The sequence below is a fragment of the Heloderma suspectum genome, chromosome 4 (assembly GCF_057233095.1).
Source record: "Heloderma suspectum isolate Gila_16-S chromosome 4, 16-S_ref, whole genome shotgun sequence".
In the NCBI taxonomy this organism is placed as follows: Eukaryota; Metazoa; Chordata; class Lepidosauria; order Squamata; family Helodermatidae; genus Heloderma; species Heloderma suspectum.
Window position 1 is genome coordinate 242453697 of NC_139461.1, and position 18992 is coordinate 242472688.

General features: G+C 42.6%; 1 protein-coding gene across 5 annotated transcripts in view; it reads right to left on the bottom strand.

The window, feature by feature from the left end:
* Positions 1-1433: 1433 nt before the first annotated feature.
* The window catches only part of NFYA (nuclear transcription factor Y subunit alpha), a 33187-nt gene continuing 15628 nt past the window's right edge, over positions 1434-18992 (bottom strand). For 2 of the 5 annotated variants that reach the window (XM_084852977.1, XM_084852982.1), the window contains 7 exons: positions 17604-17750; positions 16240-16371; positions 15470-15575; positions 13934-14100; positions 13357-13530; positions 5713-5814; positions 1434-4541 (listed from right to left, as the gene is read on the bottom strand). In XM_084852977.1, coding sequence (XP_084709103.1) covers positions 4488-4541; positions 5713-5814; positions 13357-13530; positions 13934-14100; positions 15470-15575; positions 16240-16371; positions 17604-17750 — 882 coding nt within the window. In that variant the 3' untranslated portion in view covers positions 1434-4487. The remainder of the gene's footprint in view (positions 4542-5712; positions 5815-13356; positions 13531-13933; positions 14101-15469; positions 15576-16239; positions 16372-17603; positions 17751-18992) is intronic. The other 3 variants (XM_084852981.1, XM_084852978.1, XM_084852979.1) reach the window with 3 other exon arrangements.

Here is an 18992-nt window from a genome sequence, read left to right on the forward strand (position 1 = left end):
AATTAAAAATACATGGGGGAATTTCTACAAAGCAACAGACGTGTAGCACAAAGTGGCATTGTGGACAAATCCTTACGTTCCAGACCCAATTCTTCAAACTGAAATCAAAGAATGCCTTATACAAGCTTTTTGAAAGTTATTTTATGATGGTTTGTGGGATGACAGACCACCTGAACAAGATCAGGTCATGCTGCAATCTTGTATAAAATGGATATAGCCCATATATCAGGCCCGAGATGTGACAGTTTTCAGTAGCTAGGAACACGATGAATGACAGCTTCATTTATTAGGCCCCTATAAGTATAAGGTGCAATATATAAAACAAGTATGGACAACTTTCAATCAATACTAGGCTTTGATATATGTGTGTTTTAAAAGCATGGAAAGGGAAAGATTAATTGCACTTTCTTCCTAGTATCAACCGATGGTTCAGAAAATGAACAATAAAGCTACAGGGATTGAGTCATACCTGTGTCACAAGTTGACACTTAATGTCTTGAGAACTATGAAATGCATCTTTCTGGAATGTATCATGCCAGGCTGCAAGTGAGGGATTTCATGTCTGAATGCTCCTCTCTATACCCCAGATCTCCACGCTCATAGTAAACTAGAAGCATTTTTCCTAACATACCATTTTCTATGTGCAAGATATTATTTCTTTTAATTGGGAGAACAATCAGACATGCATCTCACCACATGCAATCTGCAGTGGCACAGTCTAGGAAGAGCTTCACCATGCAATCAGCTGATCATGTAACTTGGAATCCATTAGCTGAAAAAGACACTCTCGCCACACTTGGTAGAAATTAAGCCCACCTGAACTCTGGACACAAGAGTTTTGTCTGGAATTCCAATTCAGATTTTTGGCATGTGTTGTCTCATCCCTCTAAAAGCAGCATGGGATAACACAGTTCAGACTGACTACATTTATAACCAAAGTCATGATGCTTATTTGGAACAATATTTGAAACACCAACAGAACTAACATGATCTCGTACAACGTAGACGGCACTCAGTTTGGTCCAGGGATCAACATGCATCACCCTTGATTACACAGCTATAGAGGGAAGATAAAGGCTTTAAAATTTTGATACAAAGATATGTATATTGAACTGTCTAAATATGCACCATCTGTCTGTAAGTCTTTTATTATCCCTTTCTTCCCATGTATATGGAATTGCTGAGCATTCTTGCAGTTCCAACTGAAGCATGAGTATGACTGTGTGTTGCTTTGTAGAAATTGCCCCATGTCACAGGGCATAGTCTGAAGGCACATGAGGCAGCCACCTTGCTGAAACTAAGCAGGTTTGGGTCTGGGTCAGTGCTTGGAGGGGAGACCACCTGGGAACCCCATGTAGTCACCTTGAGTTCCATGATGGAAGAAAGGTGGGAAATAAATGTAATAAATAATAAATTAGACAAGAAGTCAACAATTTATTTTATAAACATTTTATTGGCTGGATAGTGTACACAGTACTTACAGTTGTATCTATTAAAGACAAAATACACTTCAAAATGCAGCATAAAAAATTATAAACTTTTGAACCATATACAAACTTTGCCTTACAATTTCACAAATATCAATGCGCCTCATCCCCATTCACATCCCAAGAAATTGATTTTTTTACATGCAAAATATCTGAAAAAGTTGAGCATTACTTGGGGGTTTCTACTCCACACCATAAGTAACAAACCACTGTAAATGGGCTCAATGTTCCAGCGCTTTATAGGTCAACAGAAGAATTTACACTTTCCTCAGAACTCACTACAGCCTTATTCTTAAGTCTATCTCCAATTAAATATTGCATGGTCTGATATTTTACTTCTAATCAAGAGTTTGCATTTGGCATTACTTGTTTTAATTTTTACCCAGGAACAGAACATTTTGCAACATGTTGCAGTTTGAGACTCCCAATATTAACACATATTTTGAAGTAAGTTTGACCTACACACATGAAGTTTAAGCCATTGGTATAATAGATCCTATCAGGGCATTTTACACCATTACAGAAAAAACTAACTATAAGAATTCTCTAAAGACCGAAAATTAAATAGGTCTCTCCATCATCTACTTATAGCTATCACAAAAACCAATTTTGTTTTTGTTTTTTAAATGTGGGGAAAGGTAGCAATGGCTATATCTTTCAAAGCTGCAAATGCCTTTTTAGGGTTTTATACACAGAGAGAATTAGGAGATGCTTGATTCCCTCAACATCCCAGTTTGCAGAGATAAAGCTGACAGCTGAAAGGGGGAACCCATAGAGAAACTTCTTTAACTCTGTCTATATGGTATTTTACCCTCACCATGCCTATCACTACCTTAGGACGTACCAATGCTTTTAATATTTACAACAATGCTGAAAAACAATCCCCCCGCCCCCTGCAAGCATTCATTGTTCCTTCACTAATACAGTCACCTAAATCCTAAATTGGATATTTTATTGTTAAAGCCGGTGAAGAGAAATGCTAGATGATATTGAAGCAGCCAACTGATGAATACCACAGTGGTAATCAAAGGCACCCAGGATGCTGAAAATGCAGAGGAGTGAATACAAAGGCTATCAGAATTTTAAAAAAACAAAACCAAAACATCTAGAAACATACCACCTGCATGCAGGCTTAAAATGATATGAGCAGTCAATACAAAATTAAACCATACATATCTTTATTTGCTTCCAATAGCTTAAGTTAGGGCACCGGAACTTCAGGTAACCATAAACAGGTAAAACTCTGCTCCACATGCAGTTTCACATTGTGTTTTCATCAAACTCATTCCAGGGTTGGCATCACTGGTGAATCAGTTGTTCTCTGAATTGTTCACTTCCTAGGACCAATCACTCTCTCAAGTCCTCCCTCCATTTTAAGAAATGAAAAGAGGTCTTGTGAAGGTGGCCCTCCCCAAGCCACTGCAAGGTCAAGTGAAAAATAATTTCTACTTTTTTCACTAGCGAGAGCTTCCACCCAACACTGGCACCTGTTCCAAAGCCAAGAGACTCCTCTAAAAAACTTAATGGTCAACGCCCAAGGCCTCTTCTGCTCCATGCAGCACTCCTGCACTGCTGCTACTTTCATTGTGCAGTTCACCTCTCATCTTTCAGTGATGCACCTGCTCCAGTCCTCCTCCGCTCTCAATCCTGGTAAGCAATGCAGGCTTAAACATAAGCCTGTGAACATACAAAAGCAGAACATAATGCTAGCTGGACCTTGCAGCAGTACCTACATGAGCAGTGATAAGGTGAAAGAGGCAGCAAGGCAGTGCTTGCCAGAAAGAATCTCGGATCTAATGCTAAATTTTGAATGGTCAAGTGAGAATGCAAACAACAAACACTGTTCTGCCCCTTCTCATAATGATTCATCACCAAACAGTCAAAACTCATCTGGGGCCATCACAAGAGGGAAAAACGCTATTTCCAACAGAAAATGACAGCTACAGAATTGCTGAGCGCCAGATTTACAAAGATCATTATATATAAAGCTTGAAAGAACTGCCATATCAATTCTCATATGCAAAGCAGTCTGAGCTACAGCAGGATGCAATGGATTGGGCAATTATGTGGGTGTCGCATCCTGACTAATGCTCACAGAACTGTTATCTAATCCTCTGATTTTGGAGAATAACTGTCAAGGACAGGGCCAATTTGTGGATCTGGGAATAATCACAGCCATTTACCAGACTGCAGGAAGATGAAGTTAGTGAGCTGTAGCACGATTTCAGCTATCACGAGCATTTCTTAGCTCCAACACTTGCCTATCGCCCCCCACCCCCCGCCATCCATGAACATTCCCAAGGCCATTATGAATCTCCCTGCTATCCCTCAGAACATGCATGTACTATCCTCAGTTTGCATAACTTTCCCAATACTTTTTACAAGAACTGATTAATTTTGTCCCAAATACTGGGTGACAATTTATACAGAGTAAAACTTCAAGAAAATCTTCCAGCATCTTATCACAATTTTAATCAGAGAAGATGCTTCTGCAGTGGAAAGCTGTGCTGCCAAGAAATATAAAGTCTGAGGTTGTGAGGTTCAGCTGGGATGGAGAAGGCTACATGAAGAAAACAAAACCATGTCAGTGCTGGCTGTTCCAAATATTAGCATTCCTGGGTGGTTCAAGAGTCATGGCTTCCAAATGGTGTAGCTAGCCCTATTTCAACATGCCAGTTATTGCTGAGGCAGTGGCAGTTTCAAGCTGGGCCACTGTTATTGTCACAGATGTTAAAGGCCTGCTGGGTCAGACTTTTCAGCTCCCTGGTCTGAACTGGGTGGGTGGATAACAAAAGTCCATAGGTGTTTCGGTTTGCCGAGTCCACTGCAGTTAAAATCTTAAAACAAACCACTCAATGAGAGTGTAGTATTTGTTCTGGAAAAGAACAGGCTGTGCATATGGCAAATTTTCCCATTCAGAAGTTTGTTTGATAGGTAGGATAGGGAACAGTTGCAGAGAGACAAGGAATTTGTCGAGATGCTTTGTTCTTTAGCTGGTTGTTAGGATACTCTAATCATCTGTGTCATTGCTTCTTCATTTGCCTGGCTAGGATCCTGTACAGAGGGGAAAAAAAGTTTTGTAACCTGCAGCCTCTTCATCATAGCATCAAACAACAGTAGCCTGCCCTTTAAGGTAGACACCCAACTGTTTAGTGCTATAGCATTAAACTAGATGTGGAGGAAAATGTACGTCAAGGAAGAGGTACTAGCTAATGAGGGTTTTGTGCTACAGTTCCTGTTTTGGAATGTGTCACTCACGGTGGAACAGCACATTTCTAAATATCTACTAGTAACTGTAGGATACAATAAGTTTAACTACGGTGTAGTTCAGGGATGGTTAACAGGCTGCCCCTGGCCCCAAGATGAGACTGGACAGCCACTTGTTAGGGATGCTTTGACTTGGAGTCCTGCACTGAGCAGCAGGTTGGACTCGATGGGTCTTATAGGCCCCTTCCAACCCTACTATTCTATGATTGTTTGACTCAAGTGTTTTGGGTTTTTGCTGCCCCAAATCTTTTTTTTTTTGCTGCTACTACACAACAGAAACCTATTTCACAGCAATTCCAACTGCCACTAAGAAAATGTGTTAATTTTTTGAAGCGTTGGCCTCCTAGGCAGGTGCCAAGAAAGGTGCCCAGGAGCACCACTGCCTACCCCTCCCCTGGTTTATTGTGTACAGCAATAACGTCTTACAGTTTAAAGCCATTCTTTAAAAACAAATCGCATCAGCTCATCATTATAACAATTCAGACTGAATCCTATCAGTATCAGCTGAAAACTGGACAACTTGGATGGTAACAAGTACCATCAGCATTATTATTTAAGAGTATCTAAGAAATTAAAAGTGTGTGTGCATGTGAACAATATATATTATATATATATATATATATATATATGTATGTAAGTATGTATGTATGTATGTATGTCGGGGAAGGCATATATATGTATATATGCCTTCCCCAACCAAAGGACTATTTTCTGAACTGGATTACATCTTTGCATAGCCACTTTTTACTTTTCGTAAATGAGTTAGGAAACCCCTCTTAGAGCATCAGTGTGACCCATAAAGAATCACAAGTGTTTGGAAAGTAGATCTGCAAGCTTAACAAAGTGAGAGAGAAATGACAGGTGTTTGGAGTTTACTTTCAGCTGGTTTTAAATAATAAATTGAAAACATGCATATAAACACCAGCTAAAACAAAAAAAGAAGGGAAGTTTTGCTTACCTGCATATCAGGGCTATCCTTTTCTTTGGGTGAAAAAAACCGTCCACCTTCTCCCCGCTTCCTTGCCATGGCATGTCGGTGACGGGACTCATGGAGATATTTCTGTATGCAAGATCACAAAATTGTAAGGATGAAAGGGATCCCTTAATACAAGCACAAATATCACAAGCAGAAAGCAGGTGCGAAATGCCCCGTACCAGAAGTAGGGCAAGAAATAATTGCAAGAAGACTGAAAATAGCTTAGGCTAGAGAGGAAGGGAAAAGAACCTCGGTGTCACCCAGTCCACCTGACCTGGAAGAGAAGTCTTTCCCAACATACAATGTAGAAAACAGCCAAGCCCAAAGATCCCAATCCAGTTAAAATCTCACTGGAAGCAGAAGAACTACAGTTGTGACTAACCTGGTCCATTAGTTTCAACTGGCCTTTGTTGCAACTATGTTTTTGCTGGATTGGGGCCTGACAGTGAAAACAAAACCCCACCTGCTCTTTGTCCACCCCACTGAACATTCCTTTTCCAGTTGTGGATACCTCAGATCCCCCACCCCCTGCCAACCAAACTTTTAGAGGAGAGAACATTCCAGACCCCAAAACTGCTGCTAAGGGGCATATCAGAACTCATACTCTGGTATATCTGAAATAAAATTATCCAGCTCTGTTTTGAAACAGGGATGACATGGCAGACTGTGCCATTTTCTATGGTTGCCGCCCTCTTCTCCCAGTTCTCAAGCTGACGGGCACGCGGATATCCAGGAACCACCATCTCCAGCGGTTTTGCAGTTTTTCCCCACATTGACCAGATGAGAGGACGGGTGAGGTTTGAAAGCTAAGGCTCTCCCCCAGTTTTGGGGAGGATGTATGTGCAGCCTCTGCTCTTCCCTCAGGACCCGGCAGCTGCATCACTCTGCCTAATGGTAGAGGCAGCCCTGCACAATCCTCCTCCCCCTACTTGCACCATCTTCATTCATTTATTTGGCAGAAGAGATAGAGAAGATTAAGGCCAGGGGGTGGGGCAGAGACACCTATTCTTTCCTGATCCTGTTTGGTGAAAGTGGGGAGGAGGGGAATTCCACAAAGAGCTGGGGAGGGGGAGGAGAGAAAGGAGTGAGTTTTTTGATAGAATTATTTGGCTGGGAGGGATGAGACGAGTGGAAAGGGAGCAGGAGGGAGAAAAAAATACAATTACATAAAGTATTTCTTCCTGGATCTTCTTCCTCTTCACCCCAAGCAAACCAACCATTAAATAACACAGACAAAGACACCATAGAGATACTGCTTCTCTCACACTTCAAATGTCTAAAAAACTTTGGATTCTCATCTGTATTTATTTATTTACAGGTTTCCTGAAGAGCATATGTAGAATCTTTATGTAACTGCCTCATGTTGTTGTTCGTTGTTGTTGTTCAGTCGTGTCCGACTCTTCGTGACCCCATGGACCATAGCACGCTAGGCCTTCCTGTCCTGCGCTCTCTCCCGGAGTGTGCTCAAGTTCATATTCATTGCATCGGTGATGCTATCTAGCCATCTCATCCTCTGTCGTCCCCTTCTCCTTTTGCCTTCAGTCTTTCCCAGCATCAGGGTCTTTTCCAGAGAGTTTTCTCTTCGCATTAGGTGGCCAAAATATTTCAGCTTCAGCTTCAGTGTCTGTCCTTCCAATGAGCACTCAGGGTTGATTTCCTTTAGGATTGACTGACTGGACCTCCTTGCAGTCCAGGGGACTCGTAAGAGTCTTCTCCAGCATCACAGTTCGAAAGCATCAATTCTTTGGTGCTCAGCCTTCCTTATAGTCCAGCTCGCACAGCCATACATTACTATTGGGAAAACCATAGCTTTGATTAGACGGACCTTTGTCGGCAAGGTGATGTCTCTGCTTCTTACTATGCTGTCTAGGTTGGCCATAGCTTTCCTCCCAAGGAGCAAGCGTCTTTTAATTTCATGGCTACAGTCACCGTCTGTGGTGATCTTGGAGCCCAAAAAAGTAAAATCTGTCACTGCTTCCATTTCTTCCCCTTCTATATGCCAGGAAGTGATGGGGCCAGATGCCATGATCTTAGTTTTTTTAATGTTGAGTTTCAAACCAGCTTTTGCACTCTCCTCTTTCACCCTCAACAAGAGGCTCTTGAGATCCTCTTCGCTTTCTGCCATTGGGGTGGTATCGTCTGCATATTGGAGGTTGTTGATAATTCTCCCGGCAATCTTAATTCCGACCTGTGATTCATCCAGCCCGGCGTTTCTCATGATGCACTCTGCATATAAGTTAAATAAGCAGGGTGACAATATGCAGCCTTGTCGTACTCCTTTCCCAATTTGGAACCAGTCGGTTTTTCCATGTCTGGTTCTTACTGTTGCTTCTTGACCCTCGTACAGGTTTCTGAGGAGACAGGTAAGGTGGTCTGGTACTCCCCTCACTTTAAGAATTTGCCACAGTTTGTTGTGATCCACACAATCAAAGGCTTTAGCATAGTCAATGAAGCAGAAATAGATGTTTTTCTGGAATTCTCTTGCTTTCTCCATGATCCAGCGAACGTTGGCGATTTGATCTCTAGTTCCTCTGCCTTCGAAACCCAGCTTGTGCTTCCGGTAGTTCTCGGTTCGCATACTGCTGAAGCCTAGCTTGTAGGATTTTGAGCATCACCTTGCTGGCATGTGAAATGAGCGCAATTGTGCGGTATTTTGAACACTCTTTGGCGTTGCCCTCTTTGGAACTGGAATGTAAACTGACCTTTTCCAGTCTTGCGGCCACTGTTGAGTGTTCCAAATTTGTTGGCATATTGAATGCAGCACTTTAACAGCATCATCTTTTAGGATTTTAAATAGCTCAGCTGGAATACTGTCATCTCCGCTAGCTTTGTTGTTACTAATGCTTCCTAAGGCCCACTTGACTTCACTCTCTAGGATGTCCGGCTCAAGTTCAGTGAGCGCACTATCATGGCTATCAGGGACATTTAGATCTTTCCTGTATAGTTCTTCTGGGTATTCTTTCCACCTCTTCTTAATCTCATCTGCTGCTGTTAGGTCCCTGCCTTCTTTGTCCTTTATCATGCCCGTCTTTGCACAAAACATTCCCTTGAGATCTCCAATTTTCTTGAAGAGATCTCTAGTCTTTCCCATTCTGTTGTTTTCCTCGATTTCTTTGCATTGTTCATTTAAGAAGGCCTTCTTGCCTCTCCTTGCTATTCTCTGGAACTCTGCATTCAGTTGGATATATCTTCCCCTTTCTCCCTTGCTTTTCGCTTCCCTTCTTTCTTCAGCTACTTGTAAAGCCTCATCAGACAGCCACTTGGCTTTCTTGCATTTCTTTTTCTTTGGGATGGATTTCGTTGCTGCCTCCTGAACAATGTTACGGACCTCCATCCATAGTTCCTCAGGCACTCTGTCTATCAGGTCTAATCCCTGAAATCTATTCCTCACCTCCACTGTATATTCATAAGGGATACGATTTAGGTCATACCTGAATGGTTTAGTGGTTTTCCCTACGTTCTTCAATTTAAGCTGAAATTTTGCAACAAGAAGCTCATGATCTGAGCCACAGTCAGCTCCAGGTCTTGCTTTTACTGACTGTATAGAGCTTCTCCATCTTTGACTGCAAAGGACATAATCAATCTGATTTCGATATTGACCATTTGGTGATGTCCATGTGTAGAGTCGCCTCTTGTGCTGTTGGAAAAGTGTGTTTGCTATGATCAGCGTGTTCTCCTGGCAAAACTCTATTAGCTTTTGTCCTGCTTCATTTTGTACACCAAGGCCATGCCTGCCTGTTATCCCAGTGATTTCTTGACTTCCTACTTTAGCATTCCAATCCCCTATGATGAAGAGGACATCTTTTTTTTGGTGTTAGTTCTAGAAGGTGTTAGGTCTTCATAGAACCGATCAACCTCAGCTTCTTCGGCATCAGTGGTTGGGGCATAGACTTGAATTACTGTGATGTTGAATGGTTTGCCTTGGATTCGTACTGAGATCATTCTATCGTTTTTAAGATTGTACCCCAGTACTGCTTTTCCCACCCTTTTGTTGACTATGAGTGCTACTCCATTTCCTCTAAGGGATTCTTGCCCACAGTAGTAGATATGATGGTCACCTGAATTAAATTCACCCATGCCTGTCCATTTTAGGTCGCTGATTCCCAACATGTCGATGTTCAATCTTGCCATCTCACGTTTGATCACCTCTAGCTTACCTTGATTCATTGATCTTACATTCCAGGTTCCTAAACAATATTGTTCTTTACAGCATCGGATTTTCTTTTCACCACCAGACACATCCACAGCTGAGTGTCCTTTCGGGTTTGGCCCAGCCGCTTCACTCTTTCTGGCGCTACTTGGAAATACCCTCTGCTCTTCCCCAGTAGTATATTGGACACCTTCCGACCTGAGGGGCTCATCTTCCGGTGTCATATCTTTTAGCCTTGTGATACGTTCCATGGGGTTTTCTTGGCAAGGTTACTGGAGTGGGTTGCCATTTCCTTCTCCAGTGGACCACATTTTGTCAGAACTCTCTGCCATGACCTGTCCGTCTTTGGTGGCCCTGCACGGCATAGCTTATGGCTTCACTGAGTTACGCAAGCCCCTTCGCCACAACAAGGCAGTGATCCATAAAGGGGAACTGCCTCATCCTCCACACTAAAACAGTGACTCATAGGATTAATAAGATAAGGTTTCTTTAACCTCTTCTCAAAATATAGACATTGTCTATTCATTTAATCCTACAAGTTGCTCATTTTTGCAGTTGTTACTGCTTGAATATATATTTCTTAAACACAGATAACTAAAACTTGGAACATTACTCTAAATTGGCCCTTACTAATGCCTTGTACAACAACAGTAACAGTTCTTTACTCTTGGAAATACCATACATTATATATAAATTGTATTTGCCTTCTTGGTTATTCAACGCATTGGTTGCTCACAGTCATTCTGTAACTGACAAAGATCCTCCTTTACCATTTCCAGTTGAACCTGTTTCTAGTCAAAGTGCATGACATTACATTTTTAAGATTGCATCAGTTCTACTACTAAAATCTTAGGCAATCTGCTTGTTCACTTTCCAGATCAGTAATTTATTCCTACATCTAACTGAAGCTCAGGACTACTTCATCTTTAGTGCAGAAAGGAAGAAGGCTTCTGATGCATGAGTGCACACCAGTTTACAGTTTAACTATGATACTCTTTGAGTCTGGAATGATTAAAATATTTGATGTCTATTATAACTCAGTGGAAGAAAAATATACGGGTGAATGGGAGGAGTTTCTATTAAAGCTTCCCTAAAGTTGTGCTCTCCAGATCTTTTGGACTACAGCTCTCATCAACAGTGACCATGGGCCATGATAGCTAGGGCTAATGGGATTTGTAGTCCAAATCATCTGAAGGGGACCATGTTGAGGGAGGCTGTTCTACTATAACAGGAATCCAAGCAGTTGCAATGATATACATCATGAACATTAGAATCATAGAATATTAGGGTTGGAAGAGGCCTACAAGGCCATCGAGTCCAACCCCCTGATCAATGCAGGAATCCAAGTCAGAGCATCCCTGACAGATGGCTGTCCAGCCTCGTCTTGAACGCCTCCAGTGTGGGAGAGCCCACCACCTCCCTAGGGAATTGGTTCCATTGTCGTATTGCTCTAACAGTCAGGAAGTTTTTCCTGATGTTCAGCCGGAATCTGGCTTCCTGTAACTTGAGCCCATTATTCCGTGTCCTGCACTCTGGGATGATTGAGAAGAGATGCTGGCCTTCCTCTCTGAGACAACCTTTCAAGTACTTGAGGAGCGCTATCATATCTCCCCTCAGTCTTCTCTTCTCAAGGCTAAACATGCCCAGTTCTTTCAGTCTCTCTTCAGAGGGCTTTGTTTCCAATCCCCTGATCATCTCTGTTGCCCTCCTCTGAACCCTCTCCAGTTGGTCTGCATCCTACTTAAAGTGTGGTGCCCAGAACTGGACACAGTACTCCAGATGAGGCTTAACCAGTGCTGAGTAGAGGGGAACTAGGACTTCCCAGTATTTGGAAGCTATGCTTCTATTAATGCAGCCCAAAATAGCATTGGCCTTTTTGCAGCCACATCACATTGTTGGCTCATATTCTGCTTGTGATCAAAAACAATTCCAAGATCCTTCTCGCTTGTAGTGTTGTTGAGCCACGTATCCCCCATCTTGTAACTGTGCATTTGGTTTCTTTTTCCTAGGTGCAGAACTTGGCATTTATCCCTATTAAATGTCATTCTGTTGTTTTCTGCCAAGCGCTCCAGTCTATCCAGATCACTTTGAATTTTGTTTCTGTCTGCCAAAATATTAGCTATCCCGCCCAATTTGGTATCATCTGCAAATCTGATCAGCATTCCCTGCACCTCCTCCTCCAAGTCATTAATAAACATGTTGAAGAGCACTGGGCCCAGGACTGAGCCCTGTGGTACCCCACTCGTTACCTCTCCCCAGTTTGAGAAGGTCCCATTGATAAGCACTCTTTGAGTCCGATTCTATAGCCAACTGTGGATCCACCGGATCGTTGTTTCATCTAGCCCACTTTGAGCTAGTTTGCTCATCAGGATATCATGGGGCACTTTGTCGAAAGCTTTGCTGAAGTGAGGTATATGATGTCTACAGCATTCCCACGGTCCACAAGGGAGGTGACTTGATCAAAAAATGAGATCAGATTCGTCTGGCAGGACTTGTTCTTGACAAATCCATGTTGGCTTCGAGTAATCACTGCATTGTTTTCAAGGTGCTTCCAGATGGATTGCTTTATCATCTGCTCCAGAATTTTCCCAGGGATGGATGTCAGACTGACTGGTCTGTAGTTCCCAGGTTCCTCCTTTTTACCCTTTTTGAAGATAGGGACAACATTAGCCCTCCTCCAGTCATCTGGCACTTCCCCCGTCCTCCATGATTTCTCAAAGAGAATAGACAGCAATTCTGAGAGTTCTTCTGCCAGTTCCTTAGGATGCAGTTCATCTGGCCCTAGAGATTTGAACTCATTCAAAGTAATTAGGTGTTCCTTGATCATATGCCTATCGATCTCAAGCTGCAATCCTGCCCCTTCAGCATGTACTTCGCCTTTGCCAGGGGGGTCATAGACCCTCTTTTGGGAGAAGACTGAGCCAAAGTAGGAATTGAGGATCTCTGCCTTTTCTTTGTCATCTGTTATCGTTTTGCCATCCTTATTTAATAGCTGAACCACCATTTCTTTCCTCTGCCTTTTACTATGCATATATCCAAAGAAAGCCTTTTTGTTGTTTTTAGCATCCCTTGCTAACCTCAGCTCGTTCTCAGCTTTAGCCTTCCTGACGCCATCCCTGCAATTCTGTGCTACCTGCCTGTACTCTTCCTTTGTTACTTGGCCTTCTTTCCACTTCTTATATGTGTCCTTTTTTGTTTTCAGGTCATCTCTAAGCTTTTTGTGAAGCCACATTGGCTTCTTCTGTTGTCTTCCACCTTTTCTTCTTGTTGGAATTGTTTGTAATTGTGCCTTGAGAATTTCCTTTTTTAAAAGCTCCCACCCATCTTGGACTCCTTTTCCCGTTAGCGTCGCTTGCCATGGGACCTTACTGATCATTGTTCTGAGTTTATTAAAATGAGCTTTCCTAAAATCCAGGCTACGCATTTGACATTAATCACATCCTGCCTCTCATGAATGCTAGGGATTATAATCTCACCCTCCTCTCTTTAGGTATTTTCCCTTCTGCTTCCAGTTTAGCTCTTGCTTGCCTCCTTTTCAGAATTCGGTGGTACTGTTTAGCATTCACATATAAGGGCTCTTCTTCAAGCATCTCAGCTCCAGGCAAAGGTATCCGCTGGATAGCTGGCACCGATCCGGCTCCTGGGACCATCTATATTAAAGCAAGGAGACACTTTGATTAAATGAATGCACGTCTCAGTAGAAGCAGCATACAAACAGCAGGTATGAAATTTGAATACAATAGACTTGGCTCCTTGAAATCAGAAATCAAAGCATTTCTACTAAAAAACAATACTGCAGCTATATATTTCTTCAACTCCCATAAGATTTAGCATAACAGCACATGGTAGCTTGAGCATTTACATTAGATTCAATGAAATTCTGAGCATATGTTACAGCAAACCAAAGATCAAAACCCACTTCCTAAAAATATAACGCCCCCGGCCCCATTATCTATGAGCAAAGCAAAAGGTTGCCAAGCTGAATAAGCAAAGATTTATTCGACTGATTAATCCCAGCAATGGAATGGGGTGTAAGAAAAATGCCATACGCACCATGACCATCCCACCAGAGTTAACCACATTTCCAGCAACAGGCAGCGTCACAGTTACCGTCCCTTGTCCACTGCTGGTTGTGTTGGTGTTGGCGCCAGTCTGGACTATCTGTGCTCCAGCCAAACTGGCTGCCGGGATGGTGATCATGCCTGTAACAGGGACTGTAACTTTAAGAAACAAAAACAAACACATACACAAAAGATGAAGGGAACATAATTAGTCCCACTTCGGATTTTATTCACTCTGTCCTGAAACATACCTATGGTTTTTTAAAACGAGACTTTAAAAGTGCTTTGAACAAATGAATGCACAACCAATTGAAAGAAGTGTTCCTCAAAAGGGGCTAAATCAGCATACCATTCAGGACTTCTGTCAACTGGTTTGTAGGTAAGGTGGTGTGTGGACAACACAAGAGATGCAGTTTCCAGGTTTAATTTCCCTTGGCTGTTAACCGAGCTGAATGCTAGTTGCTGGGGGCCTTTCAAAAGAGTGCTATTACTTTCTTGTTCTGCTCCTTAATATTTGCCCCATGAATAAGCCGAAGATGCATACTTTGCTGGAAGTTAATTTCTGACATAAATAATCAATGTTAGTGGACAATGCAATCCAAAAACCACACAGAACAGTTTAGTCCCAATAAAGGTAATAGGACTAGGATCTTTTACACCCAGCTTTGCACCTTCATTTATTTGTGGAATGAAACCTAAAATCCACAATGTTCCTGCATTCTGATACTCTCAGCTTTTAGAATCTCTCAACTTTCCCTTTAAAAATGATTTTTTGACAAGTTATGGCTGTGTAGAGAAATCTGAAAACACTGCTGTGCCTGATAACATCTCAGAAGCAATAGTAGGAACAAGGCCTGAGCAATACCCCCTAGTGGTCAATGATGTGTCTTACAATACTCTGTGTAACACCTTATCCCCTGAGATATAGAAACTGGATTTTCAAAAATTAAAATATGTGCAAAATGTGTATAAACTATTAAGCATATTGAATTTTGACTTCCTTTCACCAGACTGACTGCTGGTTACTTTAATACATATGTTTATTTTACGTTTATTTTTTTTGGAAGCCAGAATATACACAACCCTGCCCAAAGATTACATCCAAGTTCCTTAATTTATCTGTGCTATACAGCCTATTCTCCAATCTCTATAGCATAAAATTCTGCAACTATTTTTGTTTTCTAAATTGTATTTCCAAAAGAAATCCTTTCACCTGCAAACCATAGTCTATGAAAAAGTTGTCTTTTGTTGTACAAATATGAATGTATGGGGGCAAGCAATATATGGGCTCTTACTAGAATCCTAGAACACTCAGCTGTCATTCAGAATAAGAAATATCAACATAGTATCACAGTATTTATAATCTACAATTCTAACAAAACAGGATTTAAAATACTGACCATCAATTTTAACAGCATCACCTTGATACCTAAAGGCTAAAAAAGCCAACAAGAGTGCATGCTGCTCTGGAAGTTATCGATATTGTTTTAGAAAATGCCACAGTACCCTGTGGCATGTAATTTTGTACCTTGTTGAAGAATTGTTCCATCAGCATTAACAGGTTGATAGACAATTGTTTGGCCCTCTGCTGTCTGAGCTACCTGTTGCCCCTGGACTGCAATTTGGGGCTGTGTCTGAAAATAAAAGCATCCCATTAGACAAAACACTAAGGCTACTATCCTATGGTCCCTGGAAGGGCATCCCAGGAGTTAAAGGATTTTTCAGATCCTCCCTCTCCAAGAGACCCAACCTCACAAGCCTCCTCCATAAGGCTGCAGAAAGATCTAGTGCTTCTCTGATGTCAGAACTTTGATAGAGAGCATAAAAAGGAGGAATTCCATGGGAATGGTGGGAGAAGCTGTGGATCCACAGGTTCCAAAGCCTTCCCATACTCCCGACAACTCCCCCCCACTCCCCGCAGCGAGGAAGAAATACACCAGCCCTGGAGCTGGCACAGTTCATTTCCCTCCCTTTGGAATCAATGGGAGGGAAAAGTAAAAAAGAAGAAATGAAGGGCTGGACCACGCACCTCCCCCTTCCTCCCTGACGCGACCCAATATGGCACTGGAAAAGGTGGTTTCTCTGCCTTGGTTCCTCCCTCCCCCAATAGGATTGCTTTGCTTGCAATATAAAAATATAATGCCTTGGGATTTTCTAATTGCACACCACAATTTAGCTGTGAAACTAAAAGCTGGTAAACTTTAAAGCTGGTAAGCTGGTAAAGTGAAACTGGGCCACCAGTTTCACTTTAGTCCCTTGGTGCCCCCTGCAAATCCCCTCCTGCATTTCATACATTACCTGAGTCTGGCCAGCAGTAACTGCAGTCTGTGGCTGCTGGATGATGATTTGCTGTGTCTGGCCCTGCTGACCCTGGACTTGCACAGCTTGCCCACCCTGAATCTGAATCTGACCAGGCTGAACCAACTGAATCTATGGATGGATGAATCAAAGAGGAAAAAAAATTAAATCCTAAATCTTTAAACCTAATCTTGGCATTATCTAGTTATTTTCACCAAATCTGCCAATAAGACAAAATCTTGTTATTCCTTTTTAAAACGGAGGCAGAAGAAAGTATTTCTGGACAATGCTAAAAGCAAAGAGAAGACAATGCTAAAAGGAGATTTAGCTGTGTTACTATATTCCATCAGTTAGTCCACTGTCTACAACAGTCCAAGAGCACGGCCAGAACAATATTTTAAAAACCCTAAGAGCCACTAATCATGTTTAATTTATAAGAGCTCTCTCCCTCCCAGCCCTAAATATGAAAGCCTGTATATAAAACAATATCATAGCTCTTAGAGCGAGAGTTTGGTAGAGGAATTCTTCTCTAGAGTCAATTATCTCCTTCCTTGGTTCAGGAGTGAGTGTGCTGACAATCTGAGTATCCCAGACTAGTACCTGTACTGCAGGTGATCTCCAGGGACACCCCTTCTCCTGCAATGTTTCGCTCTAATGAAAGACCCCTCAGAGCCAGGCATTTGAGCATGGCCATCTCTCTGAAGAGCTGTGCTGGCCACTTTCCCTGATGTGGCTCTGCAGAGAGCTCGGCCCCCTGATGGCTCGCTCTGAGAGGACCTACAGAGTGGGCGGTGGCAACAAGATGGGGAGGGGAGACATGGCGGCGGTGGCGGCATTAAAGGGCGATCCTTCTGGGGTGAAGCACACGATCCACCACTCCTCTGCTGGAACTTTTGCGAGGCACTAGTGGCCTATGGGCCTTGCAATGAGGAGGACTAGGCATGTCAGGCAGAAGTATTATGATACTTCTGTATGTTCTCCTTTGATTGAAAATGCCAAGTTCTTCTCTAAAGCTGGTTTGCTATTTATCTGATTCTCAAAAATAATTCTGCTCCACAGCATATTTATGTAGGAAGCATTTTTTCACACAACATATAATTGCCTTATGAAATCTATGGACAACAGCACAGACGGCTCTTAAAAGGGACTAAACTAATCTATCAGGAATAGGTCTACCAATACCTGTTAGCTAAAACAATTGAGAACAGAACCTGTACATTCAGTGACATTATACTTCTGATCATCAGATGATGGGGACAAACAACTCCATTATGCCCTGGTTATGGGTTTCCCTGGGGCATTGAGCTAGCCACTGCTGGTTTATACATCATAATCCACAGCTCAAGGAATTCGGGCATACTGACCTGCTGAAGTCCTTGTGATCCTGAAACTGGTACTTGCATAATGGTCTGACCTTGACTCCCAGGTACAGCCTGTACCATAATTGGCTGACCAGTGGATGTGATCAGCTGGCCTCCACTCACTTGTACCATCAGTGGCTGTCCCTGGACCTAAAGAATAGGAGGGAAGAGAACTACAATGAAATAGAAGTCCAATAAGCCATCTACATCAGACATCAAGAACTACTTTTTTAGACTTTGTGTAGAAGGGCCAAAACGCAGCAATAAATTGTTTCATGTATCACAACAGGCTCAAATGTCCTGCACTTTAAAAGGTTTGCTTCTTAGAATATCTCAGTTGCATCTTTGCATTACATGTTACCCCAAAATGCAAAGTTTAAGAGAGAAAAATAATCCATCATCAATGGTTATATTGATAACAAGTAAAAGGCACATATAACCAGAGACCTGAAACCTTGCAAAAAAAAAAAAAAAAAGCGAAGGTCACATCTGGTTTGATATCTTACTAACTCATTAAACTACATTGAGTTCCACAGTACCTTAAAAATTAACAAATGGAGGGCGCAATCCTATCAGGATATGCGGCCGCCTCTGAACTCGGAGGCAACTGCCAATCCAGTGCAGGGCAGGAGCAGCGCGGAGAGGGTCTTCCCCTCCGCGCTGTTTAGCTGCTGGAAGCTGGAGCGCGGGGTGGGGAGGCTGGACAATGCATAGGAAGCATCGGAAAGCCACTTCTGCCCTCTCTGCCCCCAGGAACACCTCATTTTCGCTGCTCCATGCTGCTCTTGCGAGCACGGAGCGTGGGGCCGATCCGTGCTGCCTATGAGGCAGCACAGGAGCAGGTGGAGGTCAGTTCTCAGGGAACCAACCTATCCTATGGCCATCCAGCCGCTGACTAATGGCCATAGGATTGCGCCCTTATTGCGACAAACTTTTAAGGTCAGAGCCCACTGCTGCTTTTGGCAGTAGCTCCACAATCTTTGTAACATGTAGTTCTGTCCTCAACCATGCTGGGCAGGAAGGAAAGGAAGAGCTTTACAAGACTAAGCAGAAACAATTGTTTTCATGACTCCCCTGCCTTTGGGAAGGGGAAGCTTGCAAGGAAGAAGGCATCTGACACTTTCACATCTGTAACTCAGCTGAGGGCAGCGGTGAGAGGTAAAGGATAAAAAAGTTATCACCCCGCTTCCAGCACCTCTCAGCTCATCAGTCCCACTGCAAGGCAGTTGGGAGACAGTGCAGGCAGGTAGTAAATATTACCTTCCCATTTGTGCCTTTCTGAGGAGATATGCAGACTTGGAGGCAGAGATCAACCACCACTTTCAAACCCTCCCCAAGAGCATCTTCCGACTGAGGATCCTATGCTACTGGGAAGATGGAAGCTATTTAAAT